Source organism: Nelumbo lutea, chromosome 5 (genome assembly GCF_056320005.1).
Source record: "Nelumbo lutea isolate HS-2025 chromosome 5, American lotus-T2T, whole genome shotgun sequence".
NCBI classification, from domain to species: domain Eukaryota; kingdom Viridiplantae; phylum Streptophyta; class Magnoliopsida; order Proteales; family Nelumbonaceae; genus Nelumbo; species Nelumbo lutea.
The window spans coordinates 77,866,076-77,888,880 of record NC_142688.1 but is presented as its reverse complement, the minus strand read 5'-3'; the positions used below and the strand labels follow the sequence as shown (position 1 = coordinate 77,888,880).

At 37.9% G+C, this 22,805-nt stretch overlaps 2 protein-coding genes across 2 annotated transcripts in view; one reads left to right on the top strand and one right to left on the bottom strand.

The window, feature by feature from the left end:
- Positions 1 to 252: 252 nt before the first annotated feature.
- DCI1 (delta(3,5),delta(2,4)-dienoyl-CoA isomerase 1) lies at positions 253 to 2,032 on the bottom strand. Its single transcript, XM_088947439.1, has one exon. It carries the CDS (start codon positions 1,360 to 1,362, stop codon positions 526 to 528), a length of 837 nt encoding a protein of 278 aa, XP_088803565.1. The 5' UTR covers positions 1,363 to 2,032; the 3' UTR covers positions 253 to 525.
- Positions 2,033 to 17,099: 15,067 nt separating this feature from the next.
- LOC148853006 (CLP protease regulatory subunit CLPX3, mitochondrial-like) overlaps positions 17,100 to 22,805 on the top strand; it is a 44,969-nt gene continuing 39,263 nt past the window's right edge. Inside the window, exons 1-5 of the mRNA XM_088944833.1 lie at positions 17,100 to 18,349; positions 18,738 to 18,799; positions 19,160 to 19,257; positions 20,027 to 20,106; positions 21,241 to 21,291. Coding sequence (XP_088800959.1) covers positions 17,501 to 18,349; positions 18,738 to 18,799; positions 19,160 to 19,257; positions 20,027 to 20,106; positions 21,241 to 21,291 — 1,140 coding nt within the window. The 5' untranslated portion in view covers positions 17,100 to 17,500. The remainder of the gene's footprint in view (positions 18,350 to 18,737; positions 18,800 to 19,159; positions 19,258 to 20,026; positions 20,107 to 21,240; positions 21,292 to 22,805) is intronic.

The following is a 22,805-nucleotide window of genomic DNA, read 5'->3' as shown; positions in this document are numbered from 1 at the left end:
GTAAAAAAGGAGTTCAGGGATGTCCCACCAGCTCTCCTTTTGTCATTGGACAATTTTTTCATCTCACCTAATTAATTTATTCTGATTGTACAGTCTCCCACTGTATAGGAACTTTTTGGAGCTTTTGTATATTATCAAAAAAAATGTACAAAGACCCAATGAAGTAGAAAATGTAATCAACATTGATGATAGCAAAGGAATGGTCGCTTCACAGCATCAAGAATGTGCATTTGGCTCCTAACAGCCTGTATCTTTTTAGCAAATGCGTCCTTCATTTAGGGGAAACCCATGTACATTTATTCCTTTTATTTGCTCCTTGTCTGAAAAGAGTGCAATGCAGAAAGGAAATATTTCAATTCAAATGTTTCTATCTATTTATACAAGACTTAGAAATGATACAGTGGTATCACTATTGCTTCTCTCCCTGATTAGTTCCTCTGAAAATACGGAGACGTAGGAGAATGATACCTAGTCCCACTCAGTCTGTATGAGTGGGGATGTCATTCAAGCTTCAAATACCAGTTCTCAGAGCTTGGCAAAGATGGGTTTTCTCTTCTGAATATGTGCTGAGACTGCCTCTGGTAAATCATCAGAAAGGAGCATCGCGGAGTTCCATGTGGCAACATAATCCAACCCCTGATCCACGGTAAGCTCCCTGCTCCTCAGTAGCACCGCCTTCGTTCCGAGCACAGCCAACGGTGACTTCGCTGCAATCCCCTCGGCAATAGCTCTTATGCGTTCATCCATCTCCGTCTTGGAACGAAAAACCGTAGAGACCAGACCCATGCTCTTCGCCTCCAACGCAGAAAACCTCCGACCGGTAAGGGCCAACTCAACCGCGTTTCCATATCCGACGATTCCCGGCAGCCTCTGAAGCGTCCCGAGATCAGCCGTGATCGCCAAATCAACCTCCTTCACCGAGAAGAACGCGTCTTCTGTACAGTACCTGATATCGCAGGCCGTCACGAGATCGATCCCGCCTCCTATGCACCCACCTTGTATTCCAACGATTATCGGTTTGCGGCACCGCTCGAGGGCAGTTATCGCATCCTGCAATCCCTTGATAGATCGCCGGAGACGTTCTGCGGCTCTACCGCGGTCGTTATACTCGGTGGGTGAACTGGTTGAGAGCAGCGAGTTAAGGGTTTTGAAGTCGATTCCGGAGCAGAAATGATCGCCGTGGCCGGAGAGAACGATGACACTCACTTGTGGGTTTTCGTCGAGGATAAAGAGGGCTTTTGGGAATTCGGAGAAGAAATCTGCAGAGAGAGCGTTCCAAAGGGACGGGCGGTTTAGGTAGACTCTAAAAACATGGGAGTTTGGGGTTTCTTGAACGATTTCTAGAGTTTTGTATTTCTCCATGATCGTGAAGAGTGAGAGAGGAGAAACGGAGGAAAGCAATCTACTAATAGCGGGGACCCTGCGATAATGGATTTATCAAGATAAAAAGTGGAACGAATGCAATGTAATTTAGAAGGGCAAATTTTTTCAACTACCCCTTATCTAAAATCATAACAGAACGGATGAAATATCCCTTTTGCCCTTCATTATTTTTCAAATTTTCAAAAATTTGCCCTCCAAAAGAACAGAATTGGAAAGAATCTAGGACTCTCAAAGCACATCCAAATGGTGAAAATAGAAGTACATGGCAATCGGAACTTTGGCCTTTCCGGTGTAGAAGGTTTTAGCCCTAACAACAACAAGGGTAGTCACACCGAAAAGCTTCCTCTCATCGTAAGCCAGGATAGTAGCTGATCCATCGGCCTACAGGAAGCTCAGCTTTACTTTCTTATCGGCACCCACAATGTGCAGCGCTCTGGAGGCTAATGTGCAACGCTCAACCTACAGGAACGATGATAGATGTTCATTTTACTGTACTTGGACAAGAGAGTGTCGTGTCTTTGGGTTTGTCACAATGTCTATGGTTAAGGAGGCTGATCGTTGCATCAAGTGTCTGGATCACTCAGTACTTGAACGACGAATCGTCATACAGGAGAAAGGCAAGGAGGAGAAACGGTCGAACGCCAACTAGGCCCCAAAACGGAGCGAATTCGAATCGAATCACTTTATATCCGAATTTGAATTAAATTATAGGAAAATTTATTCGAATTTAATTAAATATCCATGCGATATGTAAAGCCAACAATTGAATTTAAAATCGATTAAAATATTGAATATTTGATTTTGTTGGAATTTGGCTCATTACTTTTACTATCCTCGTAAACCCTAACAAAGCAAAATGCATTGAGAAAATTGAAAAGAAGAGGTAGAGCCCATTTTTTAAAAATAAAACTAACAAGTGATACGTGGCATCTGCAATGAAACATTGAACAAGAGAAACGTCAACCGCAAGACATTGAACAAAAAATATAAGAAAACAGAGTAAACTAAAAAAACGTAAAACAAAGTGAACAAATGCACCACTTGTTATTCTTGAAAAGCTGCAGAGGAAATTGATCATAAAACATGAATGGTGGTTGCTTGGTGCTCGCAACTTGCACAAATTGCGAATAAAAAAGACGGGAGAGAGAGGAAGTGAAGAGGAAAAAGAATGAAATTAAAAGAGGAAGTGAAGAGGAGGAAAAAGAATGAAATTAAAAGAGGGAGAGGAAAGGATAATAGAGAGAGAAAGAGAGAGAGAGAGGAGGGGAGGGGAGGGGATATATAGAATGACCACTCGAATAGGTTAGTATGTGACATCATTGAGCCTGAGATGTTAGCTTTTTTATGATGGACATGGCCCCTCTTTAAGTTTAAATTGATATAACCTCTATATTTTATTATATTTATTATTAATATATATTAAATTTATATATTTAATCAAATTTGAATTGTAATCAAATTGGATCAACATGAATTTGAATTGGATAAATTAATCGGTAAAATGTATAAATTCGAATTCGACCATTCAATTTTTCGAACCATTCAAATTTGGTTCAATTATGTTGGATATCAAATTCGGAATCAAATAATCAGATATCGTTTACACCCCTAACGCCAACCCCTTGCAAGCATCTGGGAGTGAGAACCATTTGTGTGCATCACCATTCTTCGAGCTATGCTCCTTACCAAGAAGTCCTTTGGGGTTAATATCTAACCTAAGTCCAATGTGTCAGCACAAGAGCCACACATATCGTGTATGGTTCTTTGAGCTATTCACCCATGTGACTCATTCTCATCAAGACAGTCTATCTTTTCTCCCTTCAGTCTGAACAAGAAATTTCTTCTTGATTTTCATAAAAAATAGGTGATTAACACCCAAACTTCGATCAAGAAGTTGCTCAAAAGTGAGGACGATGGAAGGATTCTCGATCTGAATCCATTTAAACTACATTGACACCCAAAAGGCTAGACTCCAATCAAAAAGTTGGTCACGGCACAGAGAAACGAAGTGATGATGATGAGAAAACCTTGTGTTCTCAACTTTCCCAAGACCTCACAGTTTGCAGCTGCATTTGTTAAAAAAGTTCATCAAAACTATAGTTTGAATATGTAGGGAGTGAAGGAGTGCATCAAAACCAAAAGTGTTAAGAAGGTTCATCAAAACCAGTCACTCTTGAGATCAAGCTCTTATGGGTCAAGATAATGCCTTTCAGCAAGCTAGTCACCCCTGAAGAAAATTATTGTTGGCAGCAGCTCCCTTTCATCGGACTCGAAGAGAACAGAAAAGTGAAGAGCATCCGGATCAAATGATACTAATGGTAGCTCCCTTTCGTCGGACTCGATGAGAACAGAAAAAATAGATGCCACATGTCGTCTCCCTCTTTTCGTCGTTCATGCCATGCGCCAACGTTCTCTCCCCTGGGTTGTCCCTCCTTCTCTTCATCTTTCTCTTTCCGTCATTCAAACAACACGCCAACGACCATAGCGCGTAAGTGAGCGGCAGTGGCAATGGCACGCATGAACCCACCAATTCGGGGTAATTCTTACCTCGCTTATAGAAGAGGGATAAAGGGTAATATTGGGTTTTTAAAAAATTTTATACATCACGTAGTGTCACATGTATATGGATTTTGACAAAATATTAACGAACCTTAATGGTAGGGGTAGAACTAGTCAATTGTCAGAAATAATAGAGATGATTTAAGACAATAGTTAAAAATAAGGGCACAGTTAGTTAATTATCTAAATAATAGGGGTAGTTTAAGAAATTTGCCCTATTTAAAAAAGGACCATTTATTGGGATGGAAAATTCTAAAGGAGGATAGTTTATCGGCTAAAATGGTGAAGGGTAAATACCTCGACAAAGAGAACTTTTGGGAGGCAAGAAAAAGGAAATGAGTGTTTTGAGCTTGGAGAGGCATCTTGAGTGCTAGGCACCTTTCAAGGAAAGGCCTTAGATGGGAGGTTGGTAATGGAAACTTTATTAAATTTTGGACTAATAATTGGGTTGGAGAGAATTCTCTTGTAGGTTGCTTGAAAGATAAAGGAGTGTGGGAGGAGTATCAAATTAGAAATTGTGTTCCTCCTAGTATTTGGAATAAAATCAAAGCGATTTTTATTCCTATGAGCCTTAGAGAAGATAAATTGATTTAGGGTCTGAATCCAAAGGGTTTTTTCACCATGAAATCGGCGTACAAGCTTAAATGTGAGGATGATTCATCAAGATCAAACACAATAAGTTGGGCTGCAATTTTGTGGAACCTTAAAATCCCTCCAAAAGTAAAAGTGTTCATGTTCTTACTATTAAATATTAGACTGCTTATGAAGGATATTCTAAGAAAGAGATGATTCGATATTGATGGTGATTGTTGCATATGTGGTTGGCATGAAGGAAAATACCAATTATCTTTTCCTTGAATGCAGTGCTTCGGATCAAATTTGGAATAACCTTCAATTGAATATTGGGAGTCCTTATGGGAAAAACTTTGAAATTGGTGAATGGTGGACAGAAATTCATAAGAAAGAGTTAAGGCCATGTTTGGTTTGAAGGAAAAGGTATGGAAAGGAAAGGAAAGGAAAAGAAGGGAAACATGTATAAACCTTTTATAGGTTTCCCTATCTTTCCCTTCCTTTCTTTACCTTTTCCTTCGAAACAAACACAACCTAAGTGAGACGAGCCATTTGAAGGAAAAGTGTGTCTTTGTTCTTTGGCATATTTGGAAAAATAGAAACCATAAGACATTCAGTAATAAAGAGGACCCCCCACAAATTGTTTTGGGTAGAGCTTTGAGGGCTTTTACTGAATATGAGAAGTTAACTGAGAATCCAAGTTCCACAAAAGAATTAAGAAGTTTGAAAGCCACCTATGGGTCCATCAGAATGCTGGAGAATTCAAAGGAACCAATAGATGGCTAATGGTAGGCATTCTGTGGCGGCCATTGTGAGGAACCACCTGGATTTTGGACTTCAAAGGCTATTTCTTAGATACTTTCACGATCAACTCGGCTAAAGCTGGGCTCTATGGGAAGCACATAACTTGGCGATCAACTTTGGCAATCACTCAATCATCATTGAAGGGGATTTGAACCTAGACATTCATTGTCTCAAAGGGTTGTCTTCCCCTCCTTGGAACCTTAGAAGTATCATCACAGAGTGCTTGCATGAAGGACAAGATGGAGAGTACAGTCAGCTACAAGCATGTGTACAGGGAGGCAAACCAAGCGATAGACCGGATCACAAATAGAGCTTTCTTCTTCAAATGGATTAATTTCTTTTAATCCCTGTAATCTCCCCAAGGATCTTGTTTTGATTTGCTTTAGTGATGTTTGGGGGTGTGCTACCCCCCAGGTTGTGTAGCACCTCTCATTTTTATTTAAAAAAGGGTCATTTACTAGAACACCCTTATAGTTTCACAGATATACTTAAATCTACCCTATAGTTGCTTTTTACTAAAATACCCCTTATAGTATGCAACCTATTTACTTAATCAACTTTACGTCAACAAATATTTGTTTTGCCATCTGAATATAGTAACATGATCACCTAGCCTAAGTAGAAAATGTTCACCCATGGTTGTTTATTCCAAAAGTACCCCTAAACTGAGTGGAAAATGTTCAAGGGTACAGATCCATGGTTGTTTATTCCAAAAGTACCCCTTATACTTTTGTATAGAAAACAAAATTGACCAAATAGAGAAGATTAGAGTGGTTATCCATGTTTTACTAGGGTTAAAACTGTCATTTTCCACTTTCATCTAATAGAAGGCCAATTAAGTAAATTGATTGCAAACTAAAAGGAATGTTTTAGCAAAACATAAACTATAGGGTAGGTTTTAGTAAATTCATGAAACTATAGGTGTTTAGTAAAGATTCTTTAAAAAATAATGAATATATTATTTTTATATATTATCTATTATTGTTTATTTACTAATGATATAAATGTTATAATTTTTATAAATATTACTTAAATATTTAAAACACTCAAATATTAGTAATATACTAGAAAGGACCCATATGATGCACATACTTTATTAAGCGAAAGTTAAATAATAGAAATATATAAGAGTAGACAATTGTTTATAATTTATTTTTTAAATAATTAATAATTATTTATATTTTTATATTATTTTTAATATTTTTAAATACAAAAATAACAATAATTAATTTCATATAGGGATGTTCATCAAACTAATGAAACTGACCCAACTAGACCCGAGTTGGTCACTTTGTAGTATTTCTGGTTGGTTTGACCCAACTCCTAAGGTCCACCTTTTATAGGGGAAAGAGATTTATGTTTGATTTACTTTTATCAAGTTAATTTACACTTGGATCCTAAAATGATTTTATATAATGCTTAAGTTTAACTTTAGATCAACAACTTCTTTTGATTTTCTTTAATATAACATCTACACCTAGATCCTAAAAAGATCAAATATGATGCTTAATATTAACTTTAGGATCAACAACTTCTTTTGAATTGCTTTAATATATTTAAGCTTCAATAGTAGTTTTCCTTCATATCATAAACCACTTGGATTGGATATCAAATTGTTTGAGATATGAATAGTAAGTGATCTCTCTTTCAATTGCTTAAATCTTAAAGTATTTTGATGCTAGAGCAACTAGAGGTGTCGACGATATTCAAAAATTTGATTTCAAATTTGAGATTTGGCATAATCAATTCGAATTGGGATAATTCGAATGTGGTAATGGATCGAATTTGGATATGACCTAATTCAATTTGATAAATATCCGAATTCAACTAATCATTTAATTCTTATATATAATATATAAAATATTTAAATATTTTATATGATTTATATATATAGTAATTAAATTATATAAATAAAATATTTTTATATATTTATTAATTACCTAAAACAATTAATTGGTCAAATTTTAATTGAATCAACGAATATCCGATATTCAATTGAATTCGAATTTGGATATTAATTTTTAATATCCGTCGGATATCAAATCAAATTTTCTAATCATATTCAAATTTGAATGTTGTCTGATTCGATTTGAATTTGATCCATTTACACCCTTAGGAGAAACACTTGTAACATAACACTTATAGAAATCACTTAAAATGCTTATGACATTTCAACTTATTTAAGCATATTCAAGTTTATAAGATGTCAACTGTTAGTACTCTACTTAGCAAGTTTGCTATCATCAAAACACATTTTGCTTTCATCCAACCGTGGCCACTCTCGAATTGCAATAACTTTAGTTTTGGTCTATGTGAATACCATCATTAGAAAGTTCATACCTAGGAAATATGAGCTTAGGTTGCATTTAGTGGCACTTCTTCAAGTTGGCATATAACTTTTCTTAGCATAACCCAAAAAAAAAAGATTCAAACAAATTTTATATGCATCCATCAACACTTCTACCATACACAAATACATCACCAAACTAAAACTACAACTAATTTTCTAGGTCTAAATGAAGCCTGTGGCCATCCTAGAGTACCACATCCAAGTTGTGCCTCTGAAAGTGGTCGGGAAGGTCGTTCACATGCTAGCCTCGAAAACTCCGTGTAATTGCATAAGAGACTAGAAGCTCTCCACATGGTCAACTAGATCGCCGGTGTCATCGTAAGACTCCAAAGTTAGGGCCTTGAAGTCCGTTTGTCGGTGGGATACAAGGATCTCGACTGCAAGGTGTGAGGCCCAAGAGAATAGGGCTATAGTTGGAGTGTTGGACCTAGTCACCTCCTGGTCTCTCACTAGGATTGTTTGGGGGTCCTTCACTTATAGGCCAAGATGGATCTTGATGGGCTTGCGTTTGCGATGTCTTCTATGTCTGTTTCTTCGGGACCTAGATGTTGATACGATGTTGTTAGTCCTGGTTGAGATGGTTGAGGTGGTCACCTCCTATGCTTCAAAGGTTCGGATCCTTGTTGTGTTCGCTAAAAGATCCACTAGCCAGCGTCTTTTTTTTGGGGAGTAACTGACCTATTCATGTTCTGACCGACATCCTACATTGGGTTCTATGTTAGGTTCTATGACGACAATAGTTGCTAGTTCTGAGATGGAACCTACGACGGTGTTGGCTTGAAGGTAGCGAAACACTACTCCCAAGATTGCATCAATTCTTAGAACTAGGTGTGGTCAACTCTGATGGAACCAAGGACGGCTCAAGCATCAATAGTTGCCCCCGTGTGTAGGTTCCTTCATTCTGAATGTCTTTTTGGTGATGGTGTGGACATTGTAGTCAATGAACATAGCACAATGAGAGGCTAAACTGGCTTTTCATTTAGTTTCCCACAATTGGAGCCAATTGATGATTTGGAGGACAGCTCGGACGATGGGTGTTGAGGTCAATGTATCGATCTGCAAGAGAGGGATGATTGGTGTTGACCTGACCATGTAGATTTTCAGATCAGTACCCTATAAGTCAGTTGACTACTTAGATTGTTAGCTGCTTGGGTCGGAGGAGTATAGGTGAGAGGAGTGCAAATTGGCCTTCGAGGTCCTCAGCATTTTCTCCCAAGGTAGAAAGTGTCGCCCTGTTTTAGGGTGTCCGATTGGTCTCCTTAGGTTGGGATACACATCCCATGTGGCACCGAGGTGTCATTAGATGATTTATCATGCCAAGTGTCACTTTATGAATGACCAACCAAACCACCCTCTATCAACAATGTTGCCATTTTTCCACTTGGCTTTGTTAGCAACTTGAATCTAGGGATTTTCTAATCTCCATTTTTACTGTTTTCTGGATTTTCTGGACATTCTTCTTTTTTATGTCCAACATCCCCACAGCTGAAACAAATTAATGGCAACCATTCATAAATCACAATATACCACTGCCGTTCCACCTTAATATGAGTTTTTAAAGACTTTTTGAGATCAATTTCCACCCATAATCTAGCATATCTACCCCTAGATGCCAATTGAGTTACAGAGTTGATCTTTACAAGTCTTCCAATTTCCTTTGCCTTTTAGTTCCAACAACTTGTAATCAAAATACTCAATAGGTAGTTCCGCTACTCGCACCTGCATTGCAGTATTATTAATTTCTTCTCTTGCTACTCAAAAATCTAGCCTCCATTTACATAGAGACAATACTGATTCGCAACAACCCAAGGTCCATGAGACATTGCTTTATCATAACCTTCTTTATTGCAAAACCAAAAAATGTAGAATCCATTAAAAATATCAATAGTATCCAACTTTCTAAAATGATTCAAAACTCGGTGAATTTTCTTTTAAAAGAAATTGGAAATCAATTGGTTTTCCAAGAAATTTACAAATGAGTCTGGCTTTCTGTGGTTTCCGTATTCTCTCCTTGAAGCTTTTTTAGAATTCTGATTTCACTATCATTTTGTGTATCATCTTGTGGCTGGTTAGAGTTAGCACCCCCACTTTCCACCTTGTCTGTGTCAAAAGATGAAGTGCAAGATAAAACCACCGCCAGATGTCACGTAGCATCAAGCATTTCAGTATTGTTTTCCTTATCCTTAATCTCAATGTTTAGACTAGTATCATCTTCCATATTAGTTATCCATTGTGGCTCCTTACTCTTTAGCAATGCTTTCATGAAATCTATGGCTTGCTTCTCATACCCCTGGTTTTCAAGTCTCATCGCAACCTCCATGCAAGACGATTCATTACCTACACCAAGATTTGGGGGAAGCGGAGGGATTTTTGGATGCCATTGTTGGGCATCACTAGCAATAGAGTGCATTGCGACTCAGGTCTCAAGTCTCAACTTTCAATCGGACAATTACACTCGTCCTCTTCCATGATTAGTTTAGAGATTCTTCAATGCGACAAGGAGGTGTGGGATTCAATGATCAAGAATCCTTATATGATTTAAAAATATGTCCCAATCTTCCTTATAATCCACAAAAACACACTAAGCATTCATATTGATAAATTATTGTGAAGACTTCATAGTTGAGAAGCTTATAAGTGGCTTCACAAACAAGTGATTTGTAAACTTAGAAAGAAGCTTTGAGCCTAATGAATTTACTCCATCAAGCAACCTTATTAGCTCATGGTTCATAAGGTTCTCCAATGTAGGAAGTTAGATGAATGCCAATATTTCTTGTTAAACAATCAATAGGAAACCCTGGAATATGCATCCATAGGCCCACTTAAACAAGTTTATAAATGTGGGGCTTGGTGTTTGGCTTGAATTTGTTCATAATCACATATTCATCATTAGAAGTATAGGGGCTACACTTTAAGGCATTATCTCGAGCATCCTCCATCGGGAACTTGTCTCTATAGGAATCATCTATAAATTTAGAAGTAATTGGTTTGTCCCTTAGGTTCCAGCTTTGGGAGGGTACTTCGTACAATGCCACTAGCATTGGTGCTTTATTAGAAAGAATCATAAAAATAAAAAACAACTGCACTCTTGACTATCTGCAAACTACTACCTTATTTAGCTTCAACATGAATAAGTTCTGGGCATAAAAGGCCTTTGAAGTACATGGGATAGGTTATCTTTGCCCTTGAGTAATAAGCAAAGGGTATAAAGAAGATAGAGGAAAAAGGGTAGGGAGCCTAGTAGAAGTGAGAGGGAGAGATTTTAGCCACTCTAAACTCTTTTAACATATTGCATGTTTGTTCCATTCAGTATTGCATTACAAGAAGTATATATACCAACATGAAGAAAAGTTGCTAACTAGCATAACAAAATCAAGTGACAAAGAAAATTTCAACTGATCTTGGTTTTAGTAAATCTAGTTCAAACTTCACTACAAAAAGAAATTATCAAGCTTGAGAAAACTTTGGTTGTTTGGAAAAAACAACATGGTCACATTTGGAGAGACAAGAAACCCAATTCCCCATGGATAGACAAGAAACTTTTCTTAAATGGTGGTGCAAAGTCGAGGAAAAGAAACTTCACCTTACTTAGAAATGATTGTAGGAAAAAATTGCCTTTCTATGTTGGCATATTTGGAAAAATAGATGCACTAAAGCCTACTAAAATAAGAAAATTAATGGAAAAGCAGTTTGGACCTTATTAGAATACATTAGCATGAACCTGAAAGCCACAACAAGTGGCCATGAGAAAACAAGGCACTGGGTCAAATGGAATCCCCCACAAGAAGGAATGATAAAAATTAATTTTGATGCTACAAAAGGAAGCAATGGGTCATGATCCTTTGGATGTATAGCTTGGGATTATAGGTCAAGTGCTAGTCGTAAAAGTAGGACGAATTTGCATCACTTCCATCAACATAGTTGAAAGGATTGCCACTTTGGAAGCTCACAAGACCACAATGCAAAGTAAATAGCATTTGGATCGAAGGAAACTCCAAACTAGTCATTGAAAATCTCCTCAACAGCTCCCCCCTCCATAGAAGTGTTAGATGGTCATAAAGGCGTGTCTCAACATAAAAAGAAGACAGCTCAATACAAGTTGCATATTCTCATTCGTGGAGAGAGGGCAACCAAGTGGCAAATTGGTTAGCTAGGTTAGGTTCATTAGGCTCCTATGAGCTCTCTTCAAAATTCCCTTGGGACCTAAGTTTCATTTGTGCAATGGATAGTTGGGATAGAGCCCTTCTTCGCTAGGTTTTCTTTATGCTTCTATAGAAAAAAACATGGATTGTTATGGGAGCGTTTTGTGTATGACACATTATCATGAATGTGGGTAAATGAATATTTGCAATTAATATTGTTCTAGTAAAAATTACAAACAAGGACCTAATTTAGGTAATGTGCCATGTGCAAGAACTTGGTAAACAAGCCACACTTTTTTTTTCTTCTAAATATCCAAAGTTTTTTCCTCAAGTTTACCTCTATACCCATCATTGCGACTATCCAAAATCTCATTAAGACTAAAAGATCCCATAGAAAAGAATGTAGATATAACGACATCTTGAAAAACCATTTCCTTCTATTAGTGGTATTCTCTAAAGCTTTTCTGTGAAAGATGATTGTCTAGTGATCATATTGTGCAAAAATTCTAGCAATTAAAGAAGTTGAAAATCAAAATTTCCTTGATACCCTAATGTTGGAATTTCACATGGAGAGAAAACTCGGTTTTCTTCCTTAGATCGTTTGGGGTTCTTGGACCATAAAAGATCAAGCCTTTAGACCAAGAATGAGTGTAGTACCTGATTATGATGTCCATAGATGCAAAAATCGAAGTGGTGTTTACACCCAAGCTTGAATATTCCAGAATCACTACAACTAGTTGAAGATGGTTCAATTGTGTGTTTGCAATGTTGGATTGGTTTTTTCAAAATTTACAGCAGCAAAGGTATGATCATTCACACAAGTTTGTGTGATTTAATTAACCCAAAGTAAGTCTAGTACAATGCTAGGGAGGATGGCTAATAGGTCTAGTCGAGTGGGGTTCAAAACCCTAATTTAAGGTATCTCACATGGTTGGATTGGTTTCAGCAATGTTGAGGAGAACTTGCATTGTTCGATTCCCCACCTATTGTTCTCTAATTATAGACCATGAAGGGCTACAAGACCCCTCTCCTTGTCTATATATGACTCCTAACATGTTAAGAATTAACCTGGAGAGAGTTTGCTCTCCTAATCCAACCCTTTATATTGAAATCTAAGTAGCTAGTTAAACTAGCAAAATCCTAGTCATAGTAGACTATCTAGTGAATAGTAGTTTGACTTGAATTCTCATGTGACTTTTAATTATCCATTAGAACTTTAATAATTCTAGAAAACATTTGTCCAATGTGTAGATTATAACTTGTATGGCATAGGACCCGCAACTTAATGGGAGAGCCAACATGCCACATGATTTATGTGAGCTAGTGGTGTGGCAACTTAATTATTTAATTAGCCTACAAGGCTAATTTTTCCATAACTATTATGGGCTTAATTTATCAGACCCATTAAGTGTCTAAATACTTAAAAACAATGTTCAAAGAATTAGACCAGGCATAGAACCAGAAAAGGAAGAGGTTCACGAGTTAGAGGTTTAAATAGGGTCGAAATAGAGGTTGAACTGAGATGATGTTGTATATACTATGGATCATATAAATACTATATATAATATATTTTGAAACTTTTATTATACTAAAATATGGTGGATGGATGGCAAGTTCTTTAATTTTTAAAGCAAATGACTAGGGTTAAAGTCTCTTAATTTACATTTTCTTTGAAATACATTTATAATAAAGTAATATATACAATAATAAGTCATTAATTAACACAAATAAAGAAGTGGATTAGTGGTAATTAAGTAATATATGAAAATAAGATTTCATGGTTCAAATCTTATCACACTCATTTAGAATTTCAATTACTTGGTGACCCGCAATTTCATGAAACTAGAACTAGTTCACCTGTTTTTCGGTTAAACCGGTTGGTCAGTTGGTTTTCATTGAGTTTTTAGACATTATGGTTCTTGGGGTGTGATCGAATCGACTAGGGCTCTAGTCATGATTCAACCGATCTGACCAGCCAAATAGTCGAGTTTTCTAAACACTAGTTAAAATTACTTGGGACCTATTGGTTCAACGTATTATGTGACAATCAAGTCAATACAACCCAAGTGATCACTTGCAATTAACCTCTTTGCTAATAATATTTGACATGACATTAAGGGAATGACTTTTTCCCTCTTTGAAACTTGCCAACTCGATGTTCTCAATCCCATTCTGGTACACTTATTGCATTCCTTGAACACATTGCTTAACAAAGTCTTTCTCTGTGGTGTTCTTGTCAAATATTGTATGAGTAAGCTTTTGGGATTACATCACGTATGCCTGGAGGTCCTCCCAGAGCATTGTCCAATGTTGCATAGATTAGCCATGGTAAGGTGTCACTTTAGGGTGAACCACTTGGCCAGGAACTTGTTGGTGAGCTCTTCTCATGAATCTAGGTTTCTTGGTGTCGGGTTGATGAACCACGAGTAAGATGGTCTAGTCAATGATTTAGAGAACTCGTAGACTTTGAGATCCCCATTAAAGGCAAAAGACCCCAATGCGTCTTTAAACTTGCTTATATGCTTTTAGGGATTGCCTTTTTGTCCATCATTTAGGGGCCACTACTAGGGTGTTGTGTATCAGGCTAGATAAGATTTGTGAAGGATTTGCTTGAATACGGTTTTTGTAGGAGGGTGGAAACTTGGGTTTTGCTTTGGTTGGCCTCTATCAAGCTCTAGACATATTCTTGGAACTCCACCTAGCTTATTAGTGCATTAGAGGGGATGGTGTTTAGTCCGCCATTGTGACTTTCATAGTAGGGGCGAAATAATGAGAAAATTGGGATGTCTAGCCTACGTTCCTTACTGGGAAAGTTGAGCCATGGGTTTCTTGGTTCTAGGGGCTGGCTGGTTCAAGCATGGTGTTTTTGGGATGTATGGTAGGTTGAACAGATGGTCCAGTTATGGTGAAGGGCGAGCGCTCAAGTGTGGTTGTGTGTTATAGGAGTGACTGCAACATCTGTTTCATCTCCTCTGATGATGTTCCATCCAATCGAAGTGGTCTTCGAACTCGTAAACCTTATGGGACATAAATTTTATATCTACACAATCCCTAGATTATGGGGGAACAACGATCTCAGTTTCATCATTTGGGTATATTTTTCATTTGTAGAGAGCTCTTCTTGGATGGGACAAAGGTTGATTCTTTTGGCAGCCATCTTGTGATCAATGAATAATCAAAGATTCTAATGTAGGTAGGGTGGTAAGGCAAAGGAAGTCAATCTCTTTGAAGGGCAAAGGATGATCGGGGGTGTGTAAGGTGGATGGGCTTTAGTGAGAAGGGATACGAGGATTGTAGGTGAAGGAGGCAAGAAGGCTAGGAAGCAAGGACTCCCTTAGTGCTCTTGATACGAGATCTCATGTGCAGACCTTCGTGTCTCTCCCTTTTATAGAGGGACAATTAAGGCTATATCGAGAAACATATAAAATGAGTTCTTCTTATCCAATAAAGGAGATCACAATCCACTGAATACCTAACGGGTAAGCCTTGTTTGGGTTTTGCCACGTGCCCAATGAGGATCTTTTGGGGTTGGGGTTTCTCATCGCTTAGGACTCTCATGTGGGCACATTTCTAACTACATCCCCTTTGTGCGTACTCGTAGTCACATAATGGAAATGAGGTTTTTCAGCGATAATGTGGCTCGACATGATGGAGAACCATCATGGTCACCCATACAACATGTTTCATTGTCGAGTTTGCATAGCTATGAACGACTTGTATAGAACATCACAAGTATACATATGTGTGCTTGTCATCCTTGTGCAATTTTGAGTCATTGCACAGGTATGTGATTATGATTTCATGACAACTCGGACGACGATTACAATGCTTATCGCAAGTTCTATAGTGGCTACCTTTGCATGATATCGTGGCCCTATTTAAAATCTCCTTGATGTCAATCTACATGTAATTACATTACAATCCCCATTTGTATTCCACTTATATTTTGACCCATCCATATTTAGTAGCATGTTTATCAGCTTTTGACCACTCTTAAGAAGAAATCCTACTTCCACCCTACATATTTTAAAGAGGTTTTTAGAGTTATCTTATTTTAATGAATAACAAGTTAGTTTGTTACAAGGTTTTAAAAACCTACCCAAAAATGGAACCGTTCTAGCTATCGATTTTCGGGTCAGCGTTTCGACCGCCTAGGTCGAACGGTTTGGACGATTTGCATTAGGGCAAATAGTTATATACTTATATGAGAAAGGAGAATTGGAGAAGAGAGTCAAGAGACTGTTGTCGATTGAGAAAGAAGAAAAGAAAGAAAGAAAGAAAGGAAGGAGAAAGGAAAAACGGAAAAAGAGAGAAAGGAAAGGAAGGAAAGAAAGAGGGAAGGATGGAAGTGGAGGAGAATGATTCAACACTCACCGGCAACGATAATGGTGACAATGACGACGAGGCGGTGGTAATAGACACAAATGACAGCTCTAAGATATGAGTTCTCGGATCTCAGATCTGAGATCGATTTTTCATTTTTTTTCAGATCTCAGATCTGAGATCAATTTATGTGCAACTTCTTCTTCTTCTTCCTTCTCTCTCTCTCTCTCTCTCTCTCTCTCTCTCTTTGTGCTGGATCTTAGATCTAAGTTCATGTCTCAAACTCTCAGTTTCTCCCCACTCTACAATTTTCTTAAACCGCAAATCGCTGTTCAGGTCAAACGAGTCGACAATTTGACCACCCGGGTCAGTGGATTTCTAACGAAATCAATGATTTTTTTACCCAAGAATGAATTAAGGGTGAAATAGAACCAATTACTTGAACGATTTTCGGGCAAAATGGTTTGACTATCCAAATCAACGATGGTTCAAAAACATTGATTTGTTGTGAAGGAAGGATTTAAAACCATTGACCTACATAAAGTGGTCAAGACCTTGATGAACACAAAGATAGGCATCCATCACTACCATGATGATGAAGATGATCAACACGGCCACAATCACCATTATTAGTCTGGCTTCACCGTATAAATTGAAACCTGAATTTTAGAAAATTCGTATATTTTACTCTACGTGAGCACGTGACAGGTAACATGATGCACCTCTCTCTCTCTCAACAATCTCCACCCATGTGCCTAGATCCAAATCAATACGCTTAACTTAAATAAAGAGAAAATGAAAGACAAAAAACAGCACTGCTGAGTAAGAAAGGCCAAAGGGCACTGACTTGACGCAAAGCAACTTCTCAACCCTTCCCAGTCCAAGTGTCATCTTAAACTTGGCTTAGACCGTGTCTCTACGTGTCACCAAATAGCACTGTAAAAAAGTAAAAACGAAAGACTTTCCATGGATTAAGATCAATTTGTGAATCAGAGCGACGGAGAGAGAGACCCAATCACCCAAAGATGGAGAGTGAATTTCGCCATTTTCTCCTACAAAGTCTCTAAACTTTATCTACTCTCTATCCATCTCTGAAAAATTTCCGTTTTTTTCTCATTAACGATAATCTCCCTCTCTATGTGTGTTTGTGTGTGCATGTTCTCTTATTACATTCCTTCTCTCCTCTCTCTTCACGCCTTATAAATTAAGCTAGAAAAGAAAACGTTAAATACAAGAGAAACAAACAAACAAACTCATCTAATCTAACATCTAACAACGAACAGATCCCAAGCTCCTTGCTTTCTCTCTTTTTGAAGTCTGATCTCACAGTGTTAGTCTGTCTTTCAATTCTATGTATTGAATTGGAGGGATGTCTGGGTCTGGAATCTTCAGATGGAAAAGGGTAATACGAGAAACGGCGGGCAGAGCCGCCCGGTTCTCCGTATCGGAAACCCGGTCAAATTACCGATTCTCGCAGAAATCGCCCATCTGTACTCGGTTCAATTGCCTTCACGTCGGGACTTACCGTCGCCGGGAGTCGCTTATCGGTTACCAGGAGCGGCACAAGTGGGAGGGCGGTTCTGACGATTTCCAGACTCGGAAGATTCGGGCTGAAGCCAATTGCCCGAGATGTTCCAAGCAGATGGACCTTTTCTTCTCCAATCGGCATCCACCCATCTACGGCGCTGACAGAGGCAGCTACCAGGCCGTCAACCTCTGCCCCAATTGCAAGACCGCTTACTATTTCCGCCCTTCCAAGATTGCTCCTTTACAGGGAAGCTTCATTGAGATTGGGAGGGTTAGAGGAGGAAAGGATTCGGAGAAGAAATCCGTCAGCAGCGATGGTGGGAGTGGCAATGGCGATGCTACCGGAGAGGATGATTACGGGAATAGGCTTCGGATTTCGTTCTGGGAGACTTTGAGGTCGTTTAGTGGGGACCCACCTGAGAATTGGCCGCCTCCACCTGCTCCACCTCCGGGGAATGGGAATGGATTGGCGGTGCATACGCCTCCAGGCCCGCCTTTTGCGCCTGGGGTGAACGTTATACGGGCGTCTGGGCCCGGTGGGTCCGGTGGCAGCGGCAACGGGAGCGGTGGTGGGTCTTTTGGAGAGAAGAATGGATGGGGTGGGTCGAATTTGGGGAAGGATTTTCCTACACCCAAAGAGATATGTAAGAATCTCGACAAGTTTGTTATTGGACAGCAACGAGCAAAGAAGGTTGCTAGTTTATGCTCATTTTATTCATGAACTTGTCTTTTGTCTTTTACAGTTTACTGATGATGGATGTTTAGGAGAATCCCTAAGTAGAGCCTTTTTGTTTCTTTTCTTCTCTTGTCTGGTTTTTGAGTGCTGTTAGATTGTTAGGGTTGATCACTGATGTGTATAAGCACTTTTATTAGTTTTCTGTTCTTTCACTCTCTTTTTCCTGTTCTCGGTTTTGTTTTATAGAATTTGCAGTTAGATGTAGGTACACAAAGAATAGAATTTTAGCCTTGCATTGGATTGCAAATTTCATCTTTGAATTTATAGTTGTGTGTATTTCCATGTTCTGTTTATTGGGTGTTTCTGGGTGTTGTGCACCTTTAATCGATGTTTCATGGTGCAGGTTCTTTCTGTGGCTGTATATAATCACTACAAAAGGATATATCATGCCTCCTTGCAAAAAGGGTTAGTTGTAATGAACCTTTTGTTGTACTTGGTTTGTGGTCAATGATATTAATGTTTCATGGATCAGGTTATCCTGGGTTTTCAGCTTGTTTGCTTTAGATCCAATTAATTTGTGAACAGTTGGCATATATTTTCTTTAGCTACCAGAGATTTAGTGCTTGTTTCTGTTGTGCTGCACTGCTGCTAGTTTAACCTCAACCCAATTCAAACTTAACTAAGCCTTGTCGTAACTATATGGGGTTGGCTACTTGAATCCTTTTCCACCATTTCACTCCGTTTAGTGCCATATCCATTGTTAAGTTATGGGCCCTTAAATAATTTCTACTGCTTATTGTTAAAGCTAAACCACTTAAGTTCCAGGTCTGGAGCAGAACCTGGGAATTCAGAGGCTGAAAATGACGATGACTCAGTGGAGCTGGAGAAAAGCAATGTCCTATTGATGGGGCCTACTGGCTCAGGTATGGCCATTGCTTGCAATTCCAAACCTTTATTGCAGCATGTGATGAGGATACAAGGCCATGACACTTTTTCAGGCCTTTTGTCTTTCAGATCTGTAAGATTTTTTAAAGCTTGCAAAGAGACTCAAATTGATCTAACCAAGCAACTGCTGCTGTATCAGGCTTGCTAGTAATTTAGTGGTATCTATAATATTTATTTATGGTTTTAGCATGATAAACAGTTACTGAGTATGTATGTTGGTCTAATCCAGTGTTGCATGGAAACGGACACAAAAATCAGAATCCAACACGTGTCTTGAAGTTTGACTCAGCAAGACAAAAAAACATACTCACAGACACATCTTTAGTATATGCCTATACTTGCCTTGGACTCATGTCAAAATGACAACCATCCAAAAATTTTAGCCCATTTATTCCTTCCTTCCTCTTGCTAGTATATAAAAACGTATAAACTATTTCTTTTGATAAGCTGGAAATGTATAAACTATTTTTTATATAAAAATGTATAAACTATTTTTTACCATTATTTAACTATAGGAAAAGGTCCTAAAGTCTATCTTTGTTGCTTAATAACATTTTATAAGAAAAATGTCACTCATTCTGTATGTTAGCTGTTCATTTATAGCGAAGGAGAGAGGAAAACATTATGTAGAAGTGTTCCTCAATAATCCATTAAGTTTTAGAGTCTGATGCTTCTCCAACGTGGTCATTCCTTCCATTTAGGAGATTCCATGCAACACTAGTCTGATTTACATACTTGTGTGGACAGGAAAGACATTACTTGCAAAAACACTGGCTCGTTTTGTGAATGTTCCTTTTGTCATTGCTGATGCGACAACATTGACTCAGGCAAGCTTCTTATTCTATCTTTTTTGGTAGTTTCCATGATGAAGGGGTGGAAATCATATTACAGCAATAGAGCTGGATTCTTATATGGTTTCAGTTCCTTGTATAAATTGGGAAGTGCTTTCATCTCTAATTGTGTGATGGATCATTCTGATGTTCTGAAATTGATTACTATCAATGTGTATTGTGTCATTGCAATACACATGGGTTTGTTTTGAGATTTAAAGTTTCCAACCTGAATTGTGTATTGTGTCATTGCAATACACATGGGTATTGTGTTATTGCAATACACATGGATTTAAACTATACAAATTATCTTTCTTTCTTTTCCTCAATCAATAATGATAAAACATACCAAGTTTAAAGAAAAAGTTTAGAAGTGCTAAAATATGTTAGATTTTCTATATGTATAGGCGGCTGGGTAGATTGGTCAGTTTACCTGAGGGGCAAAGTTTTCATTGTACTTGCTATCATATTAGAATAAATAGTAGGTGGCAGATGGAAGAGGACAGATTTTTAACTCCCATTTTACTCTCCTCTCGTTCCTTCTGTTTTCTCCGTCTTGTTTTCTTCTCTGTTTCTGCTTTCTTTTCTGTTTTTTTATTTATCCCAAGATTAATCTCTGGCTGTTTACACAAAGCAACTTTATCAGACTTGGCTATCAATGTGAATTTCCATACAATATCTTCAACATCACAATCATAGACATGCCCTTCTTAGATAGGTCCCTGCTATAAGGATCTTACCTGTTAAACTTAATCAAGGGACATTTACCCAATGTTGGTTCCAGCTATCCAGGGTATCATGAGGATAGACTGGATATGGACCTAACATTTGGCATTTTTTTACACAAAGTGGTTGATCTCAAACTTGAGCGTGCATTCTCATGCTTGTCTGTTAAACTTAATGATTGTAAAAGAACTGCATTTCTTTCTAGAAGAAAATGGAAAGAATGCCAGAAAAATGCAACAGTAGGCAGCTTAGAATGCTCTATTACCTCTTAATAATGTTTCTGCAGACAAAGTCATTGATATCGTTTTTGTTCTTATTGCAGTGTTATGGATTTGCTTCCATATATTTGTGATAGTTATTTAAGTTAACTGAGATTCTGAAATACGCAATTGTTGTTTTGTGCAGGCAGGTTATGTTGGAGAAGATGTGGAGTCCATTTTATACAAGCTACTTACGGTATGATTCTTGCTTGTTTCATGTATATACATGCAGACTTTTTGATTGTTGTTTTCTGAATTGCTGAATAACACATCTAAACTAGTTGGGAATCTAAGAATTGTTGAGCACACTTGGGATTGCAAACATGTAACATTTTACCTATTTGCTTCAGATATGTATTTTTTATAAGGAACAAAGTTTGATTAATATAAACAGAAATTATGTCATCCCAAGGTGAGGTAGAAGTACCTACCTCACTCCAATATGATTAATTAGAACTGAGTCCAATCCGACTGATTTAGCCCCTTGCTTAGCTAAAGAATAAGCTAAACCATTTGCAACCCTTGATACCCAATGAGTTCTTATCACTGTGTTCTTTGTTAACCACTTAATCTTCTTTATAATCTCTTTGTGAATCCAAACTGCTTTCTTCTCATCTTTAATCCATCCAACCACCACCTAGAGTCCCCTTCAATGATTACCCTCTCTAATTTCATTTCTTTTTGCCTTTTGTACTCCATATAAAACAGCAAGAAGTTCAGCTCTTGTAGAATCCCCTAAGCCAACTGGACCCCAAAACAAAGCTAATATATTACCTTCCTTGTCCCTAAAACCCCTCCCACACCTGAAGGGCCTGGATTAGCAGAACTGCTCTTCTCATAAAAATTTAATTTGAAAAAATTATCTTCAGGTGGTTTCCATTCATTTTGCATTTTACTCTTCCTTGATGATGATGTGAAAACCCCTTCAGATATGTAGTTTTTGTTGCTCAAAAACTTATCCTATTTTTGGATTCCTTCTCTTTTCCCCCTTTTACTATGTTTTCATGTGATGGTTTATTGTCATTGAAAATTCTAATGGTAGTGTAGAACCATACAGGTGTTGGGGTTGTCATGGCTATGGTCATTGACAAATTTTTTTCTTAGCATCCATGGTATGGATGATAACAGTACAGATACATGTATTTTTGTTTATTTATTTATTCTTGTTAAGTTTCAGATACAAGTATTCTCCATGCAGGCTACTTTGGCTTCCCCTTTTTTCATTGATAACAGTGAATAAGTTTATACTTAGAAATAAGAAACCTCATACCTCATGCATGAGGATGAAGGGAATACAAAATATCCCATGGCTAGCATCTCTTTTGAGTGGTTCAATTCATCTTGGCTAATTCAGCTTCCCTTTGGAAACTCATCTTTGTACTTTGAACATTTTCTTCTTCATATCTGCTATGAACTTGGTGGGGTGGGTTTAATTTTGGCTGGATGAAGTCATCTTATGTGCAGGGTGTGTTTAAAAAGGGATTATGAAGTTCTATTTGAATTTTGAAAATTTCAAGGTCTTCCAAGTATAAGGTGTGGAAGGTACTACGATGAGTTTCTGGGGAGATTTTTTGGTGGTACATCTCCCCAAAAATTCATCCTAGTACCTTCCCAGCCATATATTGGAAGATGAATGGTAGGATTTGTAGTATTGTCAACTGTCAAGTCTGTATAGGCCAAGCACAAAGGATATCAAGCTGAGTGAATCTT